Source organism: Rhincodon typus, chromosome 9, assembly GCF_021869965.1.
Source record: "Rhincodon typus isolate 14 chromosome 9, sRhiTyp1.1, whole genome shotgun sequence".
Classification (NCBI taxonomy): Eukaryota; Metazoa; Chordata; class Chondrichthyes; order Orectolobiformes; family Rhincodontidae; genus Rhincodon; species Rhincodon typus.
This window is the reverse complement of record NC_063340.1, coordinates 14,832,171-14,851,761: the sequence shown is the minus strand read 5'-3', so window position 1 is coordinate 14,851,761 and position 19,591 is coordinate 14,832,171. Positions and strand designations below refer to the sequence as shown.

The window sequence follows — 19,591 nt, the reverse complement described above, 5'->3', positions numbered from 1 at the left end:
CTCTGATGCTGCTTGGCCTGCTGTGTTCATCCAGCCCTGCACCTTGCACCCTCATTTAGTTATTCTTTTTGGAAGAATTTCAACATTCCGATACTTGAGGTGGGGTGGGTGAGTACGATGAGGTAGATTAAAGGAAGGTCTAACAAAATTATAAGGATTAATTTTAGAAACACTGCCTCAGGACACAATCAACAGCTTTGTTCAAACAAGTTGTCTAGTTGATAACCAAAACTAGGGAGTGATTATCAAACTCATAGCCAGTTTAAACAGCTGAGATTGTTTCATCTGAAACGTGGTTGGATGGAGACACAGTTCAAACATTCATTTGCCACAAACTCTAGAAGGTAATGACGCAAGAAGTTAAAGTTCAGTTTAGATGCAGCTTTAAGCGGAGTGGGGTGAACATGTCAAATGAGCTGGCCAGAAAGGGAGGAAGTGCATAAAATCTGATGTTGCTTTTCCAAGCAACCTTTGCCAATGCCCCAAAACATTTTCCAAGTCAGTCAGTCAATATATAATTTTGTACACACTTTATTTCCCGTAATATATTCTGTCTGACTGGTTTGAAACCAAAAGTGAGCAATGGAAGAGTATTACCTTTTGCACATCCTTAATTTTATCTGCTCCACCATGAATACCACACCTCAGTTACTTGTCCCTAAGGTTTGGAATTCCTCCATATACCTCTCTGCAACTCTCCTCTCTCCTCATTTAATCACTCTTTGAAAACTATCACTTCAATCAAGTTTTTGAGTATCTGTATTAATGTCTCTTTACAGGGGTGAAGTTCAGTGACATATTTGATCTGACAACACTTTTGTGAAGCTCCTTGGGGACACGTGACTATTTTAAATATCAACTTCAGGACCAGCATATGGACTCTTTACAGCAATCTCTTTCTCTACACTTGGGGGCAATGATAATAGAAAACATGACAATTACTGTTGCCACAGGTATCAATGCCAGCTCCCACTCAGTTTCTCTTTTACCTGATGCAACCATCAAACGTGCCAGGCCGGAATGGAATGCCAGCACCCACATCACCCAGAATGAGATCACCTTCTACCTCTCTTTCCAATGCAACATCTGTCAAGAAAAGGAAAAAGACTCAGGGATGCTTTCTCCAAGGATCATAGAAATCAAATTTGTGTACATTTTTCTCCACAAGTCTAACCTGCTTCCCACAGTATCTCACATCTCAGCTACTTGCACTGAACAAGTCCGTTCACTCTTCGATAATATCCAATCTGAACCCACATGCCTGCTCAATCCCCATGGCCTTTAAACACTTTTCCAATAATGTATTTGTTTCAAACTATATTTGTTTCGCCAATCTATGCGGATATCATTATCACATTTTTTATCACTTGCACTTTGTGACACGTTTGTAATAATCCCCTCAGATTTGAAACGAGCCCAAACTGGGCAACTAGGGATGGGGAACACTGGGTGATGGAAGGAAGGGGTGACCCTGGGTGATGGAAGGGGTACCAGTATGTGATATGATGGTCTTGCCAACACGCCCAAATCCTCTGAATGAATTTAAAAAAAAAACTCTGATTCGCCATGAGCAATACCGTGAGGATCCAGCTAGTGAAACAACCAATTTGGAGTGGGCTGGAAACTTCTTTTAATCTCTCTTCTTATTCCTCAGTAGCCCAGCTGAACTTTCTCAGCTGCTCGGGCTGCAGAATCATGAATTTGGGCCTGGTTGAAAAACTGCTGTCATGTTTTAAGCAAGCACTAAGATTCCCTCATCCCCGAGACAGATGAATCAACTCAAACTCCAGATGCTGATTCTACAGTCCAAAGACAGTGGGCTTTATAACGCCACATTGTTGATTCCAATGACAACAGGACCATGGGGTACTGCCCTGTCACCCACCAAGCATGGCTGGACTGATGTCCACACCAACCCAGTGATGTCCTTCTTCAGAGAGGTAATCGCCGCTGAGTCCTGACCCACACCTGGAATACATACAAAAACAAAGTTCTGTCAATACTACCAAGAAATAACAAGCCCAAATACATACCTTTACACGGTAATGTACTGAACTAGTGTGCCAATTGTCTGTTTCCAAGAACAATCAGATTTGTAACGTATGTGTTTGTGTGAACTAATCATTCAAAAATTGTGGCAAAAAATTAAGACTTGCAATATTGTACTAAAACACAATTCGATCCCATTCTCTTCCAATGACTGATTTTAAATATGGATGCAGTTTTGGAAGGTGTTGGGTAAAGATTTTTTGCTTGATTAACAAGGTGAGGGACCATCTCACCAGCAGTACTGCAGAACAAAAAACTTCACATTTCAGGAAAGTGGTGTTAGCAAACACACTCAGACTCAGGTAGGCCAGTCTCCAAACAAACGATAAAGCTATCATCATGGCAGCCGCAACAGCATGCTCCAATCTCAATTCAAGACATATTCTGTTGTACTTTTTGTTTCTTATTTCTCTGTCATGGTTTCAGCTGAACCATGCTGAAATCCAGATAATTCTACAACTTTGTCTGATTCCTATTAACAAATGTATTGAGACCATACAAGCACTCATCGCACGGGATCCTTAAAGCCAGGGACTGCCATTCCATCACTAAATCATAGAATCCCTACCATGTGGAAACAGGCCATTCAGCTCATTGAGTCCACACTACCCTTTCAAACAGCATCCCACCCAGACCCACCTCCCTATCCTATCCCTGTAACCCTGCGTTTCCCATTGGTAATCCACCTAGGCTGCATATCACTATGGGCAATTTAGCATGGCCAATCCATCTGACCTGCACTTCTTTGGATTCTGGGACAAAACCAGAGTGCCCGGAGGAAACCCATGCGGACACGGGGAGAATGTGCAAACTCCACACAGACAGTCGCCTGAGGTTGGAATCAAACCCAGGTTCCTGGCGCTGTGAGGCAGCAGTGCTAAATGCTGCTTCAGAGACGAAAGGCCAGTATCTGATCCACAATACCTCCCAATTCTATTTAAATATTTTAAATTCCACCTGCCCTCCACAAAGAAACATGCTATAACTGCCGCCTTAAATATGATAACTCCCACTTTCTTCTGCCTGCACAAAAGATCTATTCTTGTGGTTTGATGGATAATATAAAAGGTGGTAAAATATAAAACATAGTAAGTCAAATGGCCCAGCTGTCTCACATCATGAGTTCTATGAAGAACAACACCAGTAAGAGGCCCCAGAGCAGATATACAGTCCATGCCGGAGGACAGAGAGAACAAAAAGATAGATAGATACATAACAACAGCTTCACCGCAGGGATGGTTTTCTCTGAAGATCCCCTGCAGGACTGTAAAAATTTAAAGGAGTACCCTACCCAACATCTAATAGGAAGCATGGTTGATCTTCAGGTAAATTGAGTAGCTCAACAGCTCTTTCGGACATCTGCGTCTGGATTTCAATCATACGCGAGCTGTGAAGGGAAGAATCACATTTTATTCAGGTAACTAGCTCGTTCCCATCTGTTGATAACAGCGGTTTTTCCCAGTCTGTCCTTGAGCTGTGAATGACACCCACAAAGCAGCTTTTACTATTTATGTCTAATTGTCATGAGTACTGAGAGACTGCAGTTACATGAAGTTTGAGATGTGCCTTCCTCCCCTCAAGTACGTTAGTGAATCAGTTAGGTTTTTACAATAATCCTGACAGTGTTCAGGCACCAGTCTACATGATACCAGATGGCATGACAAGGCATCAGCTCGAACTAACGTACACAAAAGCTGCTGGAAACAGTCAGCAAGTCTGGCAGATTCTGTGCAGAGAGAAACTGAGTTAGTGTGTCAGGTCGAGATGGCCCTTCCATCAGAACAGTGAAATGCCGCCTCTGTTTGAAACAGAGTTTCTCTCTCCACAGATGCTGTCTGACCTGTGAGCAATTTTATTTTTATTCCCAGAGTCTGTGCGGGGTCTAAGTGGCCAGTCAAATACCATATCCAATGGGCTACCAAAAGCAAGACAGAGTTCACCTTCACAACTCTCATCTACGAAACAAGGTAGCAAAGCTTCCCACCCTCTTCCCCGAAAATAACAACTCTGGTAGGTACCACGACCTAATTAAAAGCTAAATACCACAGATGTAGGAAATATGAAATACAAACAGAAAATGCTGGAGGAACTCAGCAGGTCTGGCAGCATTTATACAGACAGAACTACAGATTACGTTTCAAATCCAATACGAGTCTGAAGAACTGAAGGGGGTTAGAAAACGGTGGCTTTTTATGCTATTGACAGAGGGGTAGGAGTCCAGAGCAAATGAGAAAAGGAAGTGATGATTTTGGCAAAGGTTATCTCTGCTAACAGTAAAGTCAACAAGACACGAGTGAAGGGTGGGGCAGATGTAAGAAAAACGGACGGCAGATGCTCTGGAAGCTGTGGAATTCAGTACGGAATCCTCCAGGGTGTAAAATGTCAAAGTGGAAAATGAGGTGTTATTCTTCCAGCTTGCATGGAGCTTCATTGGAACACTGCAGCAGGCCGAAGACTGAAATGTTAGCATTGAAACAAGATGGTTTATTCAAACGGCAAGCAACTGAAAGGTTGAGGTCATTCTTACAGAGAGTGGAGGTTCTAGTACCCTTCCACTTTGACTCAAGGACAGCAATCAGGTGCCTAGCCTTGGAAAGGAGGAATGTTGCAGTCAAACAGAACTGGCAGCAAAACATTCATCCCACATCCACGTTTTCCAGCTGAAAGCAGGAACCCAGCTCATTCTCTCCCCATCTCTCCTACCAGGGAGCGTAGAGAACCCAGTATCAATCACCGCAATCAGCTGTCTCAATTCATAGTTGCAGACTAAGGATCAAACAGATGAATTTACTTAAACTGTTTAACTCTCAGTAACATGTTAACTTAACCATATCCCTGCAACACACATCACAAATAACACACCAGAAACATTTGGGGGACACAGACTTTAGTGAGAGGGAGGGACTGAAAGAAATCAGCATTAGAAATAATGTTGCGGAAATTGATGGGAATGAAGGCTGACAAATACCCAGGGCCTGATCATCCACATCCCAAGTACTGAAGGAAGTAGCCCTAGAAACAGACTCTGGAAGAATTCCTACAGATTGAAGGGAAGCTAATGTAAACCCTCCATTTAAAAAGGGGAGACAGAGAGAAAACGGGGAATTATAAACCAGTCAGTTTGATGTCAGTAGGGGGAAAATGCTTGGGTCCTTCATGAAGGATTTAATAGCACAGTACTTGAAAAACAGTGGTAGGATTGGACAGAGTCAGCATGGGTTTATGATTAACAAATCTACTGGAATTTGAGGATGTAGCCAACAGAGTTAATGATGGGGAGCCAGTGAATGTGGTTTATTTGGACTTTCAGAAGGCTTTCGAAAATTAAGAGATTAGCATTTAAAGCTAAAATGGATGGGATTGGGGATAGCGTATTGAGATGGATAGAAAACAGTGGAAATAAACGGTCTTTTTCAGAAAGGCAGAATTTCAGTCCTGCGCGGAGTAATGCTAGGATGACAAGTATTCATAATATATTAATGATCTTGATGAAGGAAGTAAATGTAATAACTCTACATTTGCAGATGGCACAAAGCTAGGTAGGAGAGTGAGTTGTAAGGAGGATGCAGAGATGTTTCAATGTGATTTGAACAAGTTGTGAGAGTAGGCAAAAGCATGGTAGATGCGGTATAATGTGGATAAATGTGAGATTATCCACTTTGGTAGCAAGAAACAGGAAGGCAGGTTATCCTCTGAACGGAAATAAATTGAGAAAGGGGAACATGCAACAAGGGCTGGGTGTCCTTGTACACCAGCCGCTGAAAACAAGCATGCAGTAACAGGCAGTAAAGAAGGCAGTAAAGTACATTGGCCTTCATAGCAAGAGGATTCGAGTACAGGAGCAGGGATATCTTGTTGCAATTAAATAGGACATTGGTGAGACCACGCCTGAAATACTGTGGGCAGTTTTGTCTTCAATTCAGGAAGTATGTTCTTGCTATAGGAGTGCAGAAAAGATTTACCAGACTGATTCCTGAGATGGCGGGACTGATATATGAGGAGAGGTTGAATTAGTTCAGATTATATTTGGAGTTCAGAAGAATTGGGGAGGGTTATTCTCATGGAAACCTATAAAATTCCAATAGGATTCAAGAGGGTATACGCAGAAAGAATGTTCCCGATGACCAGGGAGCCCAGAACCAGCCGTTACAGTCTAAGGATACAGAGTAAACCATTTAGAACCGAGATGAGAAGAAATTTCTTCACCCAGAGAGTGGTGAGCCTTTGGAATTCACTACACAGAAAGCAATCGAGGCCAAAAGTATGTATGATTTCAAGGAGGTGGTGGATATAGTACTTGGGGGGCTAAAGGGATTAGTGGATGGAGGGAAAAGTCAGTAAAAAAAACTAGTGTTGGATAAGCAGCCATGACCACATTAAATGGTGGAGCAGGCTCAAATGGTCTACTGTTCCTCAGTAAATCATAGTAGTCCTTTGGAATAATTTTACAGTAACCAAGAGCACATAAGTCATCACGCAACGTCATCCAACTGAACTAGAGAATATTAACACCAGGCATCAAACTGTGAATACTTACTTTTGTGTGTATTTCCTTGCTTCATTTTCACTGTAAAACTGACAATAAAATATTTCAATAATTTCATATAGTTTAAGCCTATATCATACAGCACCTAAAACTCATTTGAGTCATTTTTCCCAGATCTGCACACAAAGCAAACAACAATGTTGCTGTCACAGGGCTCCCAGTAGAGAAACAGCACAGCACAAATAGCTTACTGTATTGTGCATGCTACACACAATGTTATTCTGTGCAGAGCAGCATTAGCTCAAGGTCAGTTAATGAAAACAAAGTATTCTTTGCATACAAGACGGTAACGGCATCAAAAGTCACCTCAGTGAGCCTTTTATATAAATGACAGGTATTACGGGGCGGTATGGGGAGACTGACTCTGGGGGGGTAAAGGGGAGACTAAAGGATGCTTTTGAGAATGGAGTGTTGTCACTCGTGGTGTTCCACAGGGGTCAGCGTTGGGACCTCTGCTGTTCGTGATCTACATAAATGATTTGGAGGAAAATGTAGCTCATCTAATTACTAAGTTTGTGTACGATACAAAGACTGGTGGAGCTGTGGATAATGAGGAGGATTATCAGAGGATACAGCAGGATATAGATCAGTTGGAGGCATGGGCAGAAAAATGGCAGATGGAGTTTAATCCCAACAAATATGAGGTGATGCATTTTGGAAGGTCAATTACAGCTGGAAATTATACAGTGAATGGTAGAACCCTTAGGAGTATTGATATGCAGAGGATCTGGGTGTGCAGGTCTACAGATCACTGAAGGTGGCAGGACAGGTAGATAAAGTAGTAAAAACAGCATCTGGCATGCTTGCCTTCATTGGAAGGGGCATTGAGCATAAGAATAGGCAAGTTATGCTGCAGCTTTATACAACTTTAGTTAGGCCACACTTGGAATATTGCACACGATTCTGGTCACCACACTACCAGAAGGACGTGGATACTTTGGAGAGGGTTCAGAAAAGGTTTACCAGGATGTTGCCTGGTATGGGGGATTTTAGCTACGAAGAAAGGTTGGATAGACTAGGTTTGTTTTCACTGGAACACAGGAAGTTGAGGGGCAACCTGATAGAAGTTTATAAGATTGTGAACATCATGGATTGAGTAGAAAGTGTGGGGCTTTTTCCCAGAATGGAGAGGTCAATTACTGGGGGGTACACAGGTTCATGGTGCAGGGTTGGGGGTGAGTTTAAAAGAGATGAGTAAGGCAAGTTTTTCACAAAAAGGGTGGTGGTGCTGGGAACATGTTGTCAGAGGAGGTGGTGGTGGATGCAGACACAGTAGCAGCATTCAAGAAGCACCTGGTCGAACACATGAATAGGAAGGGAATAGAGGGATACGGATCCTGTAAGTGAAAGCAGTTTTAGTATGGAAGGGCAAATTGTGTCAGCACAAGCTTAGAGGGCCAAAAGGCCTGTGCTGTTCTGTTCTGTTCTTTGACCCCGGGGGTGGAGGGGGAGAAGAGGGGGAATGTGAAGGGGAGATTATGGATTGCAGGGGTTGGTAGGATCCCCTCACATTGGCCCTGCCTGAAATGCGGCCCCGGGGGCCTATCGTCTTTACTCCCTGCCCTGGATTCCCCCGCTCCTGCGTCTGTCGCGCCTCTACTCCCGGGCCTGCCCCGCTCCTGGGTCTATCAGACCTCTTCTCCCGGCCCTGCCCCGTTCCCACAACGAAGCCTCTCCATTACCACTTCAGGCGGAGCCCGGTGCTCAGGCCTCCCGACGCGAGCCGCCATCTTCAATCTGCGTCATCACCGCGCGACACCCTGAGCATCATCTCTGTGCGCCGATAATGTGGCCTCTCGTCGCCATCTTCGTAAAGTAAATGAAACTTGGGGCACATGCTATTGGTACTGTGTTAATAACTCGTCTGTTGCAATATATTTGGACAACGAGATAAGTTTAGCAGGCCCTATTCCTCGTCGTAAGATAATGGACGATGCTTCTCATAGGAACAGGGAAGCAGGCGTCAGCCATTCAGCCCATTGAGCCTGAATTATGAATATCATTCACTCCCCACACTGGTATTTAGAAACCTGTCAGTCTTTGAATATACACCATAACTAAGCTGATACAGTCTTCTGGGATAGAGAATTCCAGAGATTCACAGCCACCTACATAAAAAAAAGACATCTCATTCAAAACTGACTTTCCCAGGGACAGTAGCTTACTTGCATCTAACCTGTCTATCACTTTTAAGATTTTGTAGGGTTTGATCACCTTTCATTCATTGAAACTCTGGTGAATATATGCCCAGTTTTTCCAATCTTTCTTCATTTGACAGTCCTGACATCCTGCAAATAAGTCTGGTGAATATTTGTTGCACACTATGGCAATAATATCCTTTATACTATAAGGGGACAAAAACTACACAAAGTACTCCAGGTATAGTCAAACCAAAATTCTACACAACTTATGCAAGATTTCACTACCTCGTACTCAAATCCTCTTGCAATAAGGAGAAGCGAACCATTAGCCTTCCCAATTGCTTCTGCGCCCTCATGTAAGTCTTCAATGACTTATTGATGATGACACCTAGGTCCCATCTACATTTTCCATTTCCTGCTTCCCAATTAAGGAACACTCTTCTCCGTAATCAAATATCTTTCTCCTTTTAAACTTGTCTTATTTTAAGATTGCAATGACTGAAAATATACTTTCTGAAGAAGGGTCTAGGCCCGAAACGTGAGCTTTCCTGCTCCTCTGATGCTGCTTGGCCTGCTGTGTTCATCCAGCTCTACACCTTGTTATGTACTGCATCAACTGTTTCCTTTGGTTCGTGATCGCTTTATTCTTTAAGGTTTGAAAACCTCATCTGGGTTATGGTTGTTTTTCCTTTGCTTGGTGTTGTTAACTGTAGATGAAAATTCTTGGACATTTCTTCACATAACTCCCAGCTTCAATTAGTCTACTCTGTCAACAGCCTTCCCTACCCCAGTCACCAATACTTTTATATCTAATAAAATTAATTATTCCATTAAAATGAAAGAACATTTTTTATGACTTTCCTGCAGCTCATGTATAGCCGTACACAAAAAATGAACCTTGATTTATGGAGACTACATGAAAACTGTGATGGATTGGTAAACAGGTCTCAAGTCTTTGGCAATGATACGTGGTAAATGTGAGGCCAAGTAGCAGAATAGTTGCCAGGAAGTCTGAGGCTATTGATCAGTGAGATAGAGATGAAAATAAGGCAAATCTCTTTGATTAAACTCATTACATGATAACCTGGCAAGTAAGCTCCATGTTTGTCAGGCATTTCTGATCAAAAAACAGATAATAATGAAATTGATACAAAGTATTTCAACACTTAACGTACGGAGTAAGCAATTGGGATCTTAATGCCAGCCTGATTCCGAGAAGATACTTTAAAGTCCAGGTCAAAATGTTCAAGTCCCATTACTTAATTGCAGTACTGACGTTTTGTTGCATTGTGGCAGTATCACTCAAGAGATGAGATGTTAAAACAAAAGCATGCTGTCTCTTTAAATGGATATGAAATATAGCATATTATTTGAAGAAAAACAGGAGAATTCTCTCCCGGTGTCCTGACCATATTATTCCACCATCAATATTATGAAAAATAAATTATGAACAACTTCATTTTTTGTGGGATCTTTCTATGCAATATTAGCTGCCTTCTTTGCCACTTAAAAGTAGATGGCATGCTTCAACAGCAACCCGTCAGAATTAAAGTGCTTTGGAACAACATAACTTGGTGATCAAATGCTGCTTAAATTCAAATCTAACTTTAACATATAGAAAATTGATAGACTTTTGAACTGTACCTGTACCAGGTAGAAAACTTGAAATGATTAATGCAGGAGAGATCACAGAGGACTTGAGATAATAACCAAAGTTGTTCCATAATTTAAGAAGAGCAAAAGGAATAATTTGAGAAGTTACAGGCTGGTGACCTTTATATCAGTGGTAGGGAAATTATTGGAGAAGATCTTAGGGATAGAATTTCCTCACATTTAGAAAATGTGGACTTAATAACAATAGGCAGCATGACTTTGTGCAGGGAAGGTTGAGTTTTTTGAGGAAGTGACAAAGATGATTGATGAGAGCAGGGTGGTAGATGTTGTCTGTATGGACTTTAGAAGGCAAGGGCCCTCATGGCAAGCTGATACAAATGGTGAAGTCACATGGGATGTGTGATAAGGTTAGGGTTAGGTGAGCTGGTAAGATGGACACAGAGCTGGTTTAGTCATATAAGACAGACTGGAGCAGTGGAAGGGTGTTTTTCTGACTGGAGTTCTGTGACCAGTGGTGGTCCACAGAGGTCAGTGCTGGGACCCCTATTGTTTGTAATAAATGTGAATGATTTTGAGGAGAATGTAGGTGGCCAGATTAGTAAGGTTGCAGATGACACAAGATTGGGGAAGGTCTGACTAGTGAAGAGGATTACCAGGGGATATATGAAGATATGGAATGGATGGACGCTTGGGTGGAGAAATGGCAGATGAAGTTTAATCTAGATAAATGCAAGGTGATGCATTTTAGAAGATCCAAAGCAGTATGGAAGTCTACAGTAAATGAAAGAACTCTTAATAGTATCAACATACAGTGTATGCATATCCCAAAGGATTGAAATGTACAGGTTCACAGCTGAAAGTGGGATCACAAAAGGATACGGTGGTCAAGAAGGCATATGACACGCTTGCCTTCATCAGTCAGGCCATAGGCTATAAAATTGGCAAGTTATGTTGCAGCTGTATAGAATTTTAGTGAGGCTACATTTTGAATATTGAGTACAGTTCTGATCACCACACTACCAGAAGGATGTGGAAGCTTTGGAGAGGATGCAGAAATAGTTTGCCAGGATGTTACCTGGTTTGGAGGGTATTAGCGATGAACAGTCATTGGACAAACTTAGTTCATTTTCACACGAATGTCAAAGGATGAGGGGCAACTTGATAGAAGTTTACAAAGTTATGAGAAGCATGGATAAAACGGATAGTCAGAGTATTTTTCCCAGGATAGAAATGTCAATTACTAGGGGACATAGGTTTCAGGTAAGAGAGGTAAGTTTAAAGGAGATAGGAGAGGCAGGTATTTTGCATAGAGCATGGTAAGTGCCAGAAATGAAGTTACCAGAGGAGATGGTGGAGACAGGTACAATTGCAAAATTGAAGAAACAGCTTGGCAGTCATGTGAAGAGGCAGGGAATAGAGGGATATAGGCCACATAGAGGCAAAATGTTTTTAGTTTGAAAGGCCATCATGTGTTGACAGTCTTGGTGGGCCAAAGGGTCAGTTCCTGTGCTTTACTATTCTTTGTTCTCTTTGAGATTAAAAAGAGATTTAGGCTTGAATTGAAGAATAAAGGCTCAAAGGAGGACGAAATTTAGTAGTCACTTTGGCTCCCTCAGCATGTTCTATCAGTATTTGAAATCCTCAGTGACCTATGACCTAACTCTATGTAAAACATAATTATGATGTGGTGATAACACAGTATGGAGCTGAAGGAGCACAGCAGGCCAGACAGCATCAGAAGAGCAGGAAAGTTGACGTTTTGAGCAGGACCCTTCTTCGGAATTTTTTGAAGAAGCGTCCCAAACCGAAACGTAACTTTCCTGCTCCTCTGATGCTGCCTGGCCTGCTGTGCTCCTCCAGCTCCACACTCTGTTATCTCTGACTCCAGCATTGACAGTTCTTACTATTTCTCATTATGATGTGGTGAAGAGTGAGCAAAGAAACATGTGCACCTCACTGACAATTTTGAAATTGCTGGAAACCCTCAGTAGAACAGACAACACTGATGTTGAACAAAAAACCTGAGCGGCTAAACGATTCCTTGAAGAGATTGGTACAAAAATTAAGTTCAAGAATACATTTTGGTTTGAACAAAGACACAATTTCAAAAAAGCTTGATGGAACAAATTATGCCATGGGATTGGTTAATGCTATCGGTGAGCTTGTTTTTTGCATTAATATTAATGTAGTAAAATATCTTAAAGGAAACACATGCAGACTTCTGCCAAGATACAGCTCATGCAGAGATGAAGTTTCAGGTGGATGCTCTTGGATTGGATAGACTGGAGTTGTTTGCCTTGGAGTAGAGGAGACAGAAGGGGAACATGATTGAGGTATATAAAAGTATAAGAGGCATAGATAGACAGGAATAACAAACGATGAAGAAATGATGAAGGGTCTAGGCCCGAAACGTCAGCCTTCCTGCTCCTATGATGCTGCTTGGCCTGCTGTGTTCATCCAGCTCTACACCTTGTTATCTCAGATTCTCCAGCATCTGCAGTTCCTACTATCCCTAGATAGACAGGAAGTAGCTTTTCCCCTTGTTGCAGAAATCAATAATTGGAGGATATAGGATTATGGTGCGTGACTGCAGGTTTAGAGGAGATGTGAGGAAACTTTTTTTGCCCAGAGGCTACTGAGAATTTGGAACTTGCTGCCTGTAAGGGTGGTAGAGGTAGAAACGCTTATAAGACTTAAGAAGTATTTAGATGTGAACTTGCAATACCAAACCTCACAATGCTGTGGGCCAACGTGCTGGAAAATGAGATTACAATCGTTTTACCCAGCTGAGACTAGATGTGCCAAAGGACCTTTTCTCTGTGCTGCAGACCTCAATGACTCTAACCGGGGGTGAAAAAGTTGGAGATGTGACAAATTTGAAAATACTCAGAAATTTGTAGAGAATGTACCTTAAACCTAAAAGACCAATGGGGAGGAGGTTGTGCATCATAACATCAGACGCCAGGTTGGACGCATGCGCAAACCATATCAACCAAAGGGCGGGGCAACCGTGTAAGGCTAGGCAGCGTCATCACGGTGGATGCCCCTGCGTCATGACGTTACACCGGCCCGTGGCGTCAGACTGTCTCCCAAGGAGCAGGATGGTGGGTGTGGGGCGTGACGTGTGCGTCATGGCGTCTTCCCGGTGCGTCGTGGGTGACGTCAGGACGCAGACGCCGTGACCATGCGCATGCGCCGGGCTCCCCTCCTCCCTCTCTGGGACCGGGACGGCTCGGCTCGGCTCTGCTCGGCGGCCGCTTTGTTCTCGCTGCCAGGGGTCGAGCCGGCGGCTGGCGGTCTGCTCCGTGCGGGACACTGTCCCCTTCTCCTCAGGTGCCTCTGGGTCCGGGCTGCGGCCCTTCTAGTTTCACTTCCCCCACCCCATCTCCCCTCTTCCCCCCCCCCCCCCCCCCCCCCTCCCCATCCCCCCTCCAGCGGCTGAGATCCCATCATAGGAGGGTCCGGCTCCAAGATGTCCAGCCGAGCAGTCTGCCGAGAGGCCAGTCACGCCGGGAGCTGGTATACGGCCTCAGGTTAGGAGCCGGCTCGGGAGGGGCTAGAGACTGTGTGGGAGAGGTACTGGGGATTGGAAAGGCCGGATGGGGGTGGAAAGAGAGGGTGAGACACACACAGGGACAGGGATGGGGGTGGTACTGGAGCGATGGATGTGCGGTGGGTGATGTAGACATAGGGGCTGGAGAGGAAGGAGGTAGAGGGTCTGGAGTGGGGGCACGGGGGAAGAGGTGGGACTGGGGTCTGTGTGTGTCTGTGTGGGGGGGGTTGTGCAGACTGGCAGGGTGGGGGAGAGAGAGAGCGATGGGACTGGGGTGTGGCGGGGGGTGGAGGGAGATGGGACCGGGGTGGGGTGTGTGTGTGTGTGTGTATGTTTGGGGGGGGGAGGGGGGGACAGGCGGAGAGAGAGAGGGGACCGGGGTGGGGGGGGCTGTGGGTTGTTGAGAACAGATATGGGACTGAAGGGTGGGGTGCAGAGGTGGGGAAGAGAAGACATGGGACTGGGGTGTTGGTTGCGGCGGTGGAGGCGGGGGGGGGAGGGGGGGAGGGGATGGGGTGGGGGGGGGGGGGAGGGGATGGGGTTTGGGGGAGGGCTGTATGTGTCGTTGTGGTGGTGACAAGAGATAGGACAGGCAATTCGGTAGTGTTGGTGAAAATACAGGACAGGGTTGTGGGATGGTGTGACAGAATTGGCATCTTGATGTAATAAAGAGCTGCTACGAGGATGTGTGTGGGTTAATGGTGGGGAAGATGGGTTATGGGTATGTTAGTTGAGGGAAGGGTGACAGGATATGGATATGAAGAAGAGGATTGGCATGTGGATGGGTTAATAAGGGGTGATCGCATAAGGTATGGGTGTGTTCCACGGGTTTAACTAAGTTAGTTGGGTGTGTATTGCTAATATAAAGAAAAGGGGCACTGGTGATAATACGGGAGCAGTATAGACGTAACACGTAGGTTGTAAATCATTATGGATGGAACATGGAAGAATGGAAGGGCTATGGGCAGGGGTGGCGCTGAGTGGTTGGTTTAATGAGAATGACAGGGTGGAGGTGCGAGTGAAAAGGGTAGTTGGAATGTGGCAGGGATCTGACATTGAGTAACTGGAGACCTGTGCCAATATCCTCTGTATTTGGACTGAAAACTAATGTTAGGTGGAGCATTTGATGTGATATTGTCAGTGGGGACAAGGTTTGCTCAGTGTAAGTAAATTTTGGGTGGCTTGTAGGAACAGCGGTGGGATAGAGAATGGATAGCATGAGCAGAGTTTTCTGAAGTGTTAGGGAGTGATGAGGAACATGGGAGAAGGCATTGCCTGATTGGGACAGGGAAAAAACATAGAATAACGGAGTGTAGATGCTGGAAATCTGAAATAAACAAAAACAAGTTCCTGCAGAAAGTCAGCAGGTCTGACAGCATTTGTGGAGAGAAAGCAGTTAACATTTCAAGTCCAGTGACCCTTCTCAGCTCTGATAGCTTGGAAAAGGTCGTATTTGTATGGAAGATGTTATTTATATGGGGAAAAAAAATGCATGACAGGATGCTGGGGAAGAGAATAGAGATTGGTGACTGTATTTGACAAGGTTGAGGGAATGGGTTGACCCAATGTTATTGAAGCATTGAATGTTTTCATCTTGTACATTAGATGATATTGCTGGAAGGAGAAACTTGTTCAAAACTTTTCTTGCACTTGTCGTGAATGTGAAATTTCAAGTGTAGAGTAGAAAGTCATCTGCCCTTTTCTGTTGTATAAATTGTTAACATTTGAAGTTTCTCGTTCCTCTCAGCATAAGTCAAGTCCGTGTTCCATTGTGCTGGCATCAAAGAAGTAGGGTTGGGTTTTGAAAGTGCCAGGGAGTGTGTGAAGATATCTGCAGATAATACCGGGAGGATGCTGTAGAGCTTTCGATTAGGTCGTTGGCCTTCACTTTACTCAACCCAGCCTCAATAGAAGGGATGATGGCTTTTTCCTTTGTATCCAGACTGAAAGGAACTTGGCAGTAAATTTGCCGTCAAGGAACCATGTGGTAAATTTTGTGGTTGGCTTTGAGATAGAGACAGAGGAAGGAACTTTATTTTATTCCATAATTTACTTTTTCTGATCTGAGGATGCAACACAACGGCTAGTTGCCTAAATGCTATCGTATTCCCGTGTGTATAAATTCCTTTGCCTAATGAAATGAATGAGCACAGACATACAATGGAAGGGGAAGTTGATATGTAAACATTGGAGGGAAATCAATTTGCCTATTGTCAGTGAGACTTGGGGTGTAAACACGTGGGAGTACTTTACTTAACTGTACTTGGTGTTGAATGACAGCATGGTTTCTGAATGGTAATCACTTTCTTTCAGCTTTTTAAGAATTAAACCCAAATTTGCCATTTCCCCCTCCTTTTTTGTGAATAGTTACACGATTGCATAAATAGTGACTTGAGCAATGTCAGGGAGTTTGTGCTGTGTTATAGAATTTCACACGGTATCCATATTGTTTTCAGGGCCAGTCTAGTGTTTACCTTTATTTCTGAACCTTATCGCTAGGATCAAGTGAGATAATTTGATTCTTTTAAATCTGTTTTTACTGAAGTCCTCAGTGCTGTATTGACAGGGTAATTGGAAATAGGAGCAGAAGGAAGCCAAGTGGCCCTTTGAATTTGCTGCTTCTGTTCCTGGTGAGGCTGTGGTAAGTGCCAATGTAAGTGTACAACGTAATGTTTAATGCGAACAGTGAAGCCAGTTGTTATTGCGTGGTGTGGGTCCATGCATTATCTCTGTCTAGTGAAGGAAGCTGAACATGTGGGCTTAATCCCATTTACATGCCAATAGCTTGGGGATACAAGCCTATAGATGACTCCTGTTGCAAAATGCCAGTGATGAATTCGTTCCCGTAATGTGTTGGCTGTTAATAAAAATCTTTGCCATTTCCTGTAGCAAGAGAGTTGCTGATTTGGAGCTGCTTAGTGGTTTTGATTCCCTGGCATTTTTATTGCAGCGCCACTAAGTGGTATCTCTTTTTAACTCTGATAATTCTAAGAACTTGCTGGAATATGGATAGAGATTCAAATTCTTGTGATTTCTTCGTTTGGTTTGATTAGGTGAACTTAAGAGTTGTTTTACGGCTGTTGCAGTTGCCTTTCAAAGCACCTTTGATCACCCCATCATGTAGCAAGGCTATGGCAGGGTTTTTTTTAAAAAGTTGCTCACTTCTGCCAACCAGCTGCTGTCTGACGTTGCCGCTGTCTGTTATTTTAAAGCATGATTTCCAAACGGCAGTTCGTTTGAGCACTGCAGTCAGAGCCAAGTAAATGCAGGTCTATTTGTGTTACTTTCTGTAATGAACTGTCTAAGTTCAATGATCCAGGAAGTTTTGTAAAGGGCTTTTCTGTTGGCCTTGTGTCAGATTAATGCTGAATCAGAATGTTGGGACTAGTTCTGGTTAATAACTTGAGATATGTGGGAGATAATTAACACGCCAGGTAAATATCATAGATTTGTTCTAACCCTACCAAGAGGCTATCAATCTATGTAGTATATCAAATCCCAAATTTTCACACCACTTTTTGAAGGATAAAGGAACAAGATTGTGTTTTACCATGAAGTGACCCTGTGACCCATTGAACAATACAACATCCAGGATTACATAAGGCTGATTTACATGGTAACACTCTCTAACTGGAACTGCTGTCCATTCACTGACTTCCATCTCGTAAAATAATTACTCACATGAATGACCTTTTAATGAAAAAAAAGTGATTGAGTGAAATATTGACTCTTCTCCCCAGTTGTCAGTCTGGCAGTCCAGATGACTAAACTCTTGGCTGAGAGAGAGATAATTGAGAGAGAGATAATTGAGAGAGGATCATGTGGAATATCTGAGGGCTTAATTGGAATTGAAAATGTTAATCCTGAATGCTGTTATGAAATTAAAAAATTTTATGACCGAGCTTGATAGATTTTGTGAATTAAAGTATTAAGGAGCGTGGAACTGCACCTGTTGATCTGATTGAATGATGGAACAAGCTGAAGGGCTGAATTACTTCTCAGATATTCCTCAGTTAAATCGTGACTTCAATGACAAGTGACAAGAGAGCAAACTGCTAATATGGGAGTTCAGGATTGATGTCAAGAAGCATGGCTGAGTGATCTGTAGCTAGAATTGTCTTTAAGGTGGAGGGTAGAGACAAAGACCTATGGAAAATGTACTTTGAAGTCATGGAGGTGAACTGTAGGTTTCTCTCAGAAGCATTAGCTAGATGGACTGAATGGCCGCCATCACCCGTCGCTGCTTTTTTTTAATGGTTTCCGAGGTGCAAAGGTCCTCAATGATTTTGTCATTTCTTTGATGATTGCTCTGATGCCTACAGCCATGTGTCCTAGATTGGCAGCAGTTCTTGGGCATTGGTATTTAGCAGCATCAGCTACAATTTGTTTCACCAGGTTGTTCTCTTTCTGCTGTTTTGAGAAATATAAAGTGATGTACATTTCTACAAAAAGTGTCCCAAACAAGAACAAGGGGGTATTTTTGAATATTGTGAATGCCATTATTTTAAAATGGCGTTCAAAGACAATTGTCTAAATCATTTATGGCATACAATTCCCTGAATTTTACGATATCTTAGCCTAATCATTCATCTTTAATTTTCAAACAATTGATCTTAATATATTTTTAAACGTGCACTGTTTCTCTTGAGCATTTTTAGATTTATTTGTTCAGTTCAGAATCCTAATCTGTTCTGCTTGTGTACCAGCTTAGAAAACACATATAGTAATGAGCTTAGTTTTTTTTTTGTGATGACATGGCGACAGACAGTTAAACCAATCAGCCTTTGTACCTCTGTGTTCACAACACAGTAAAATTAAACCATAGAAGACCCCTAAATAACCACTTCAGTGGTCATAAGCAAATTTTTGATTAACCAGTCCCAGACTTTGGAATCATTAATTTCCAGACACCGGTTTTGTATGTTAAGCAGAAGACTTAACCACTTAGAGAGCCACAATATCTCTTTTAACAGAAAATTAAACAACACATTAAGCTGATTAAGTGTGTGTTTTCAACCCCATTCCCACAAAAGACAGATGGCCAAGCAAACAGTTTAAAGGATAAATAAAAGAAAGTAACAAAACAGGCCAGATTGCTTTCATGATGCATTGTTCCACAGGCAGAGATAATGGTCTCATCGTTCATTTTTCTGAAGATTTCGCTTAGGAGCATGTTTGCAGTTCGCTCAGGTAAAGGCAGTAATACTTGCTGCTCATGGGAGTTTAGGCAGGGAGCTTTCAAATCTTCATTTTGTAACATCAACTCCCAGACCGACCGTCCACAGAAAACACTGTACAACATCCAATTCAAACTCTGTCCATCTCCTCCATGAGCTCCCAGTTACCATTCAACATCTACCATAACATCTTTTCGAGACTTGCTGGAACCAATTCCCAAGTACAGACCTTAATAGCCAACTTCTATCTGTTTTGAGCATAATACTCTTCCTGGTAACAAAACATCTGCAGAGCCTTGATCGGGAACCAACCTTTAATTAACTTCCAGGCCTGGCCTTATGAATAAATACAAGCTTGTCTGGTCTGTTTTCCTTTTAACAAAAGCTGTTGCTCATATCCAAAAGTCACCTTTAGTTCTTAATTCCCAGAATAAAATAAAAACAATGAAAAATCAGTAGGGGCTCTGACACTACACAATTGGCAATGTGGATTTTAAAATTCTCAATTGTT

General features: G+C 42.9%; 2 protein-coding genes across 4 annotated transcripts in view; one reads left to right on the top strand and one right to left on the bottom strand.

The window, feature by feature from the left end:
* bud23 (BUD23 rRNA methyltransferase and ribosome maturation factor) overlaps positions 1 to 8,394 on the bottom strand; it is a 23,792-nt gene extending 15,398 nt beyond the window's left edge. Inside the window, exons 1-5 of one of the 2 annotated variants that reach the window (XM_020527015.2) lie at positions 8,278 to 8,394; positions 6,587 to 6,624; positions 3,341 to 3,436; positions 1,886 to 1,968; positions 990 to 1,086 (exon numbers count right to left, since the gene is read on the bottom strand). In XM_020527015.2, coding sequence (XP_020382604.1) covers positions 990 to 1,086; positions 1,886 to 1,968; positions 3,341 to 3,436; positions 6,587 to 6,624; positions 8,278 to 8,325 — 362 coding nt within the window. In that variant the 5' untranslated portion in view covers positions 8,326 to 8,394. The remainder of the gene's footprint in view (positions 1 to 989; positions 1,087 to 1,885; positions 1,969 to 3,340; positions 3,437 to 6,586; positions 6,625 to 8,277) is intronic. The other variant, XM_048601442.1, reaches the window with a different exon arrangement.
* A 5,142-nt stretch (positions 8,395 to 13,536) lies between these two features.
* The window catches only part of memo1 (mediator of cell motility 1), a 46,536-nt gene continuing 40,481 nt past the window's right edge, over positions 13,537 to 19,591 (top strand). The window contains exon 1 of one of the 2 annotated variants that reach the window (XM_020527003.2): positions 13,537 to 13,883. In XM_020527003.2, coding sequence (XP_020382592.1) covers positions 13,823 to 13,883 — 61 coding nt within the window. In that variant the 5' untranslated portion in view covers positions 13,537 to 13,822. The remainder of the gene's footprint in view (positions 13,884 to 19,591) is intronic. The other variant, XM_048601309.1, reaches the window with a different exon arrangement.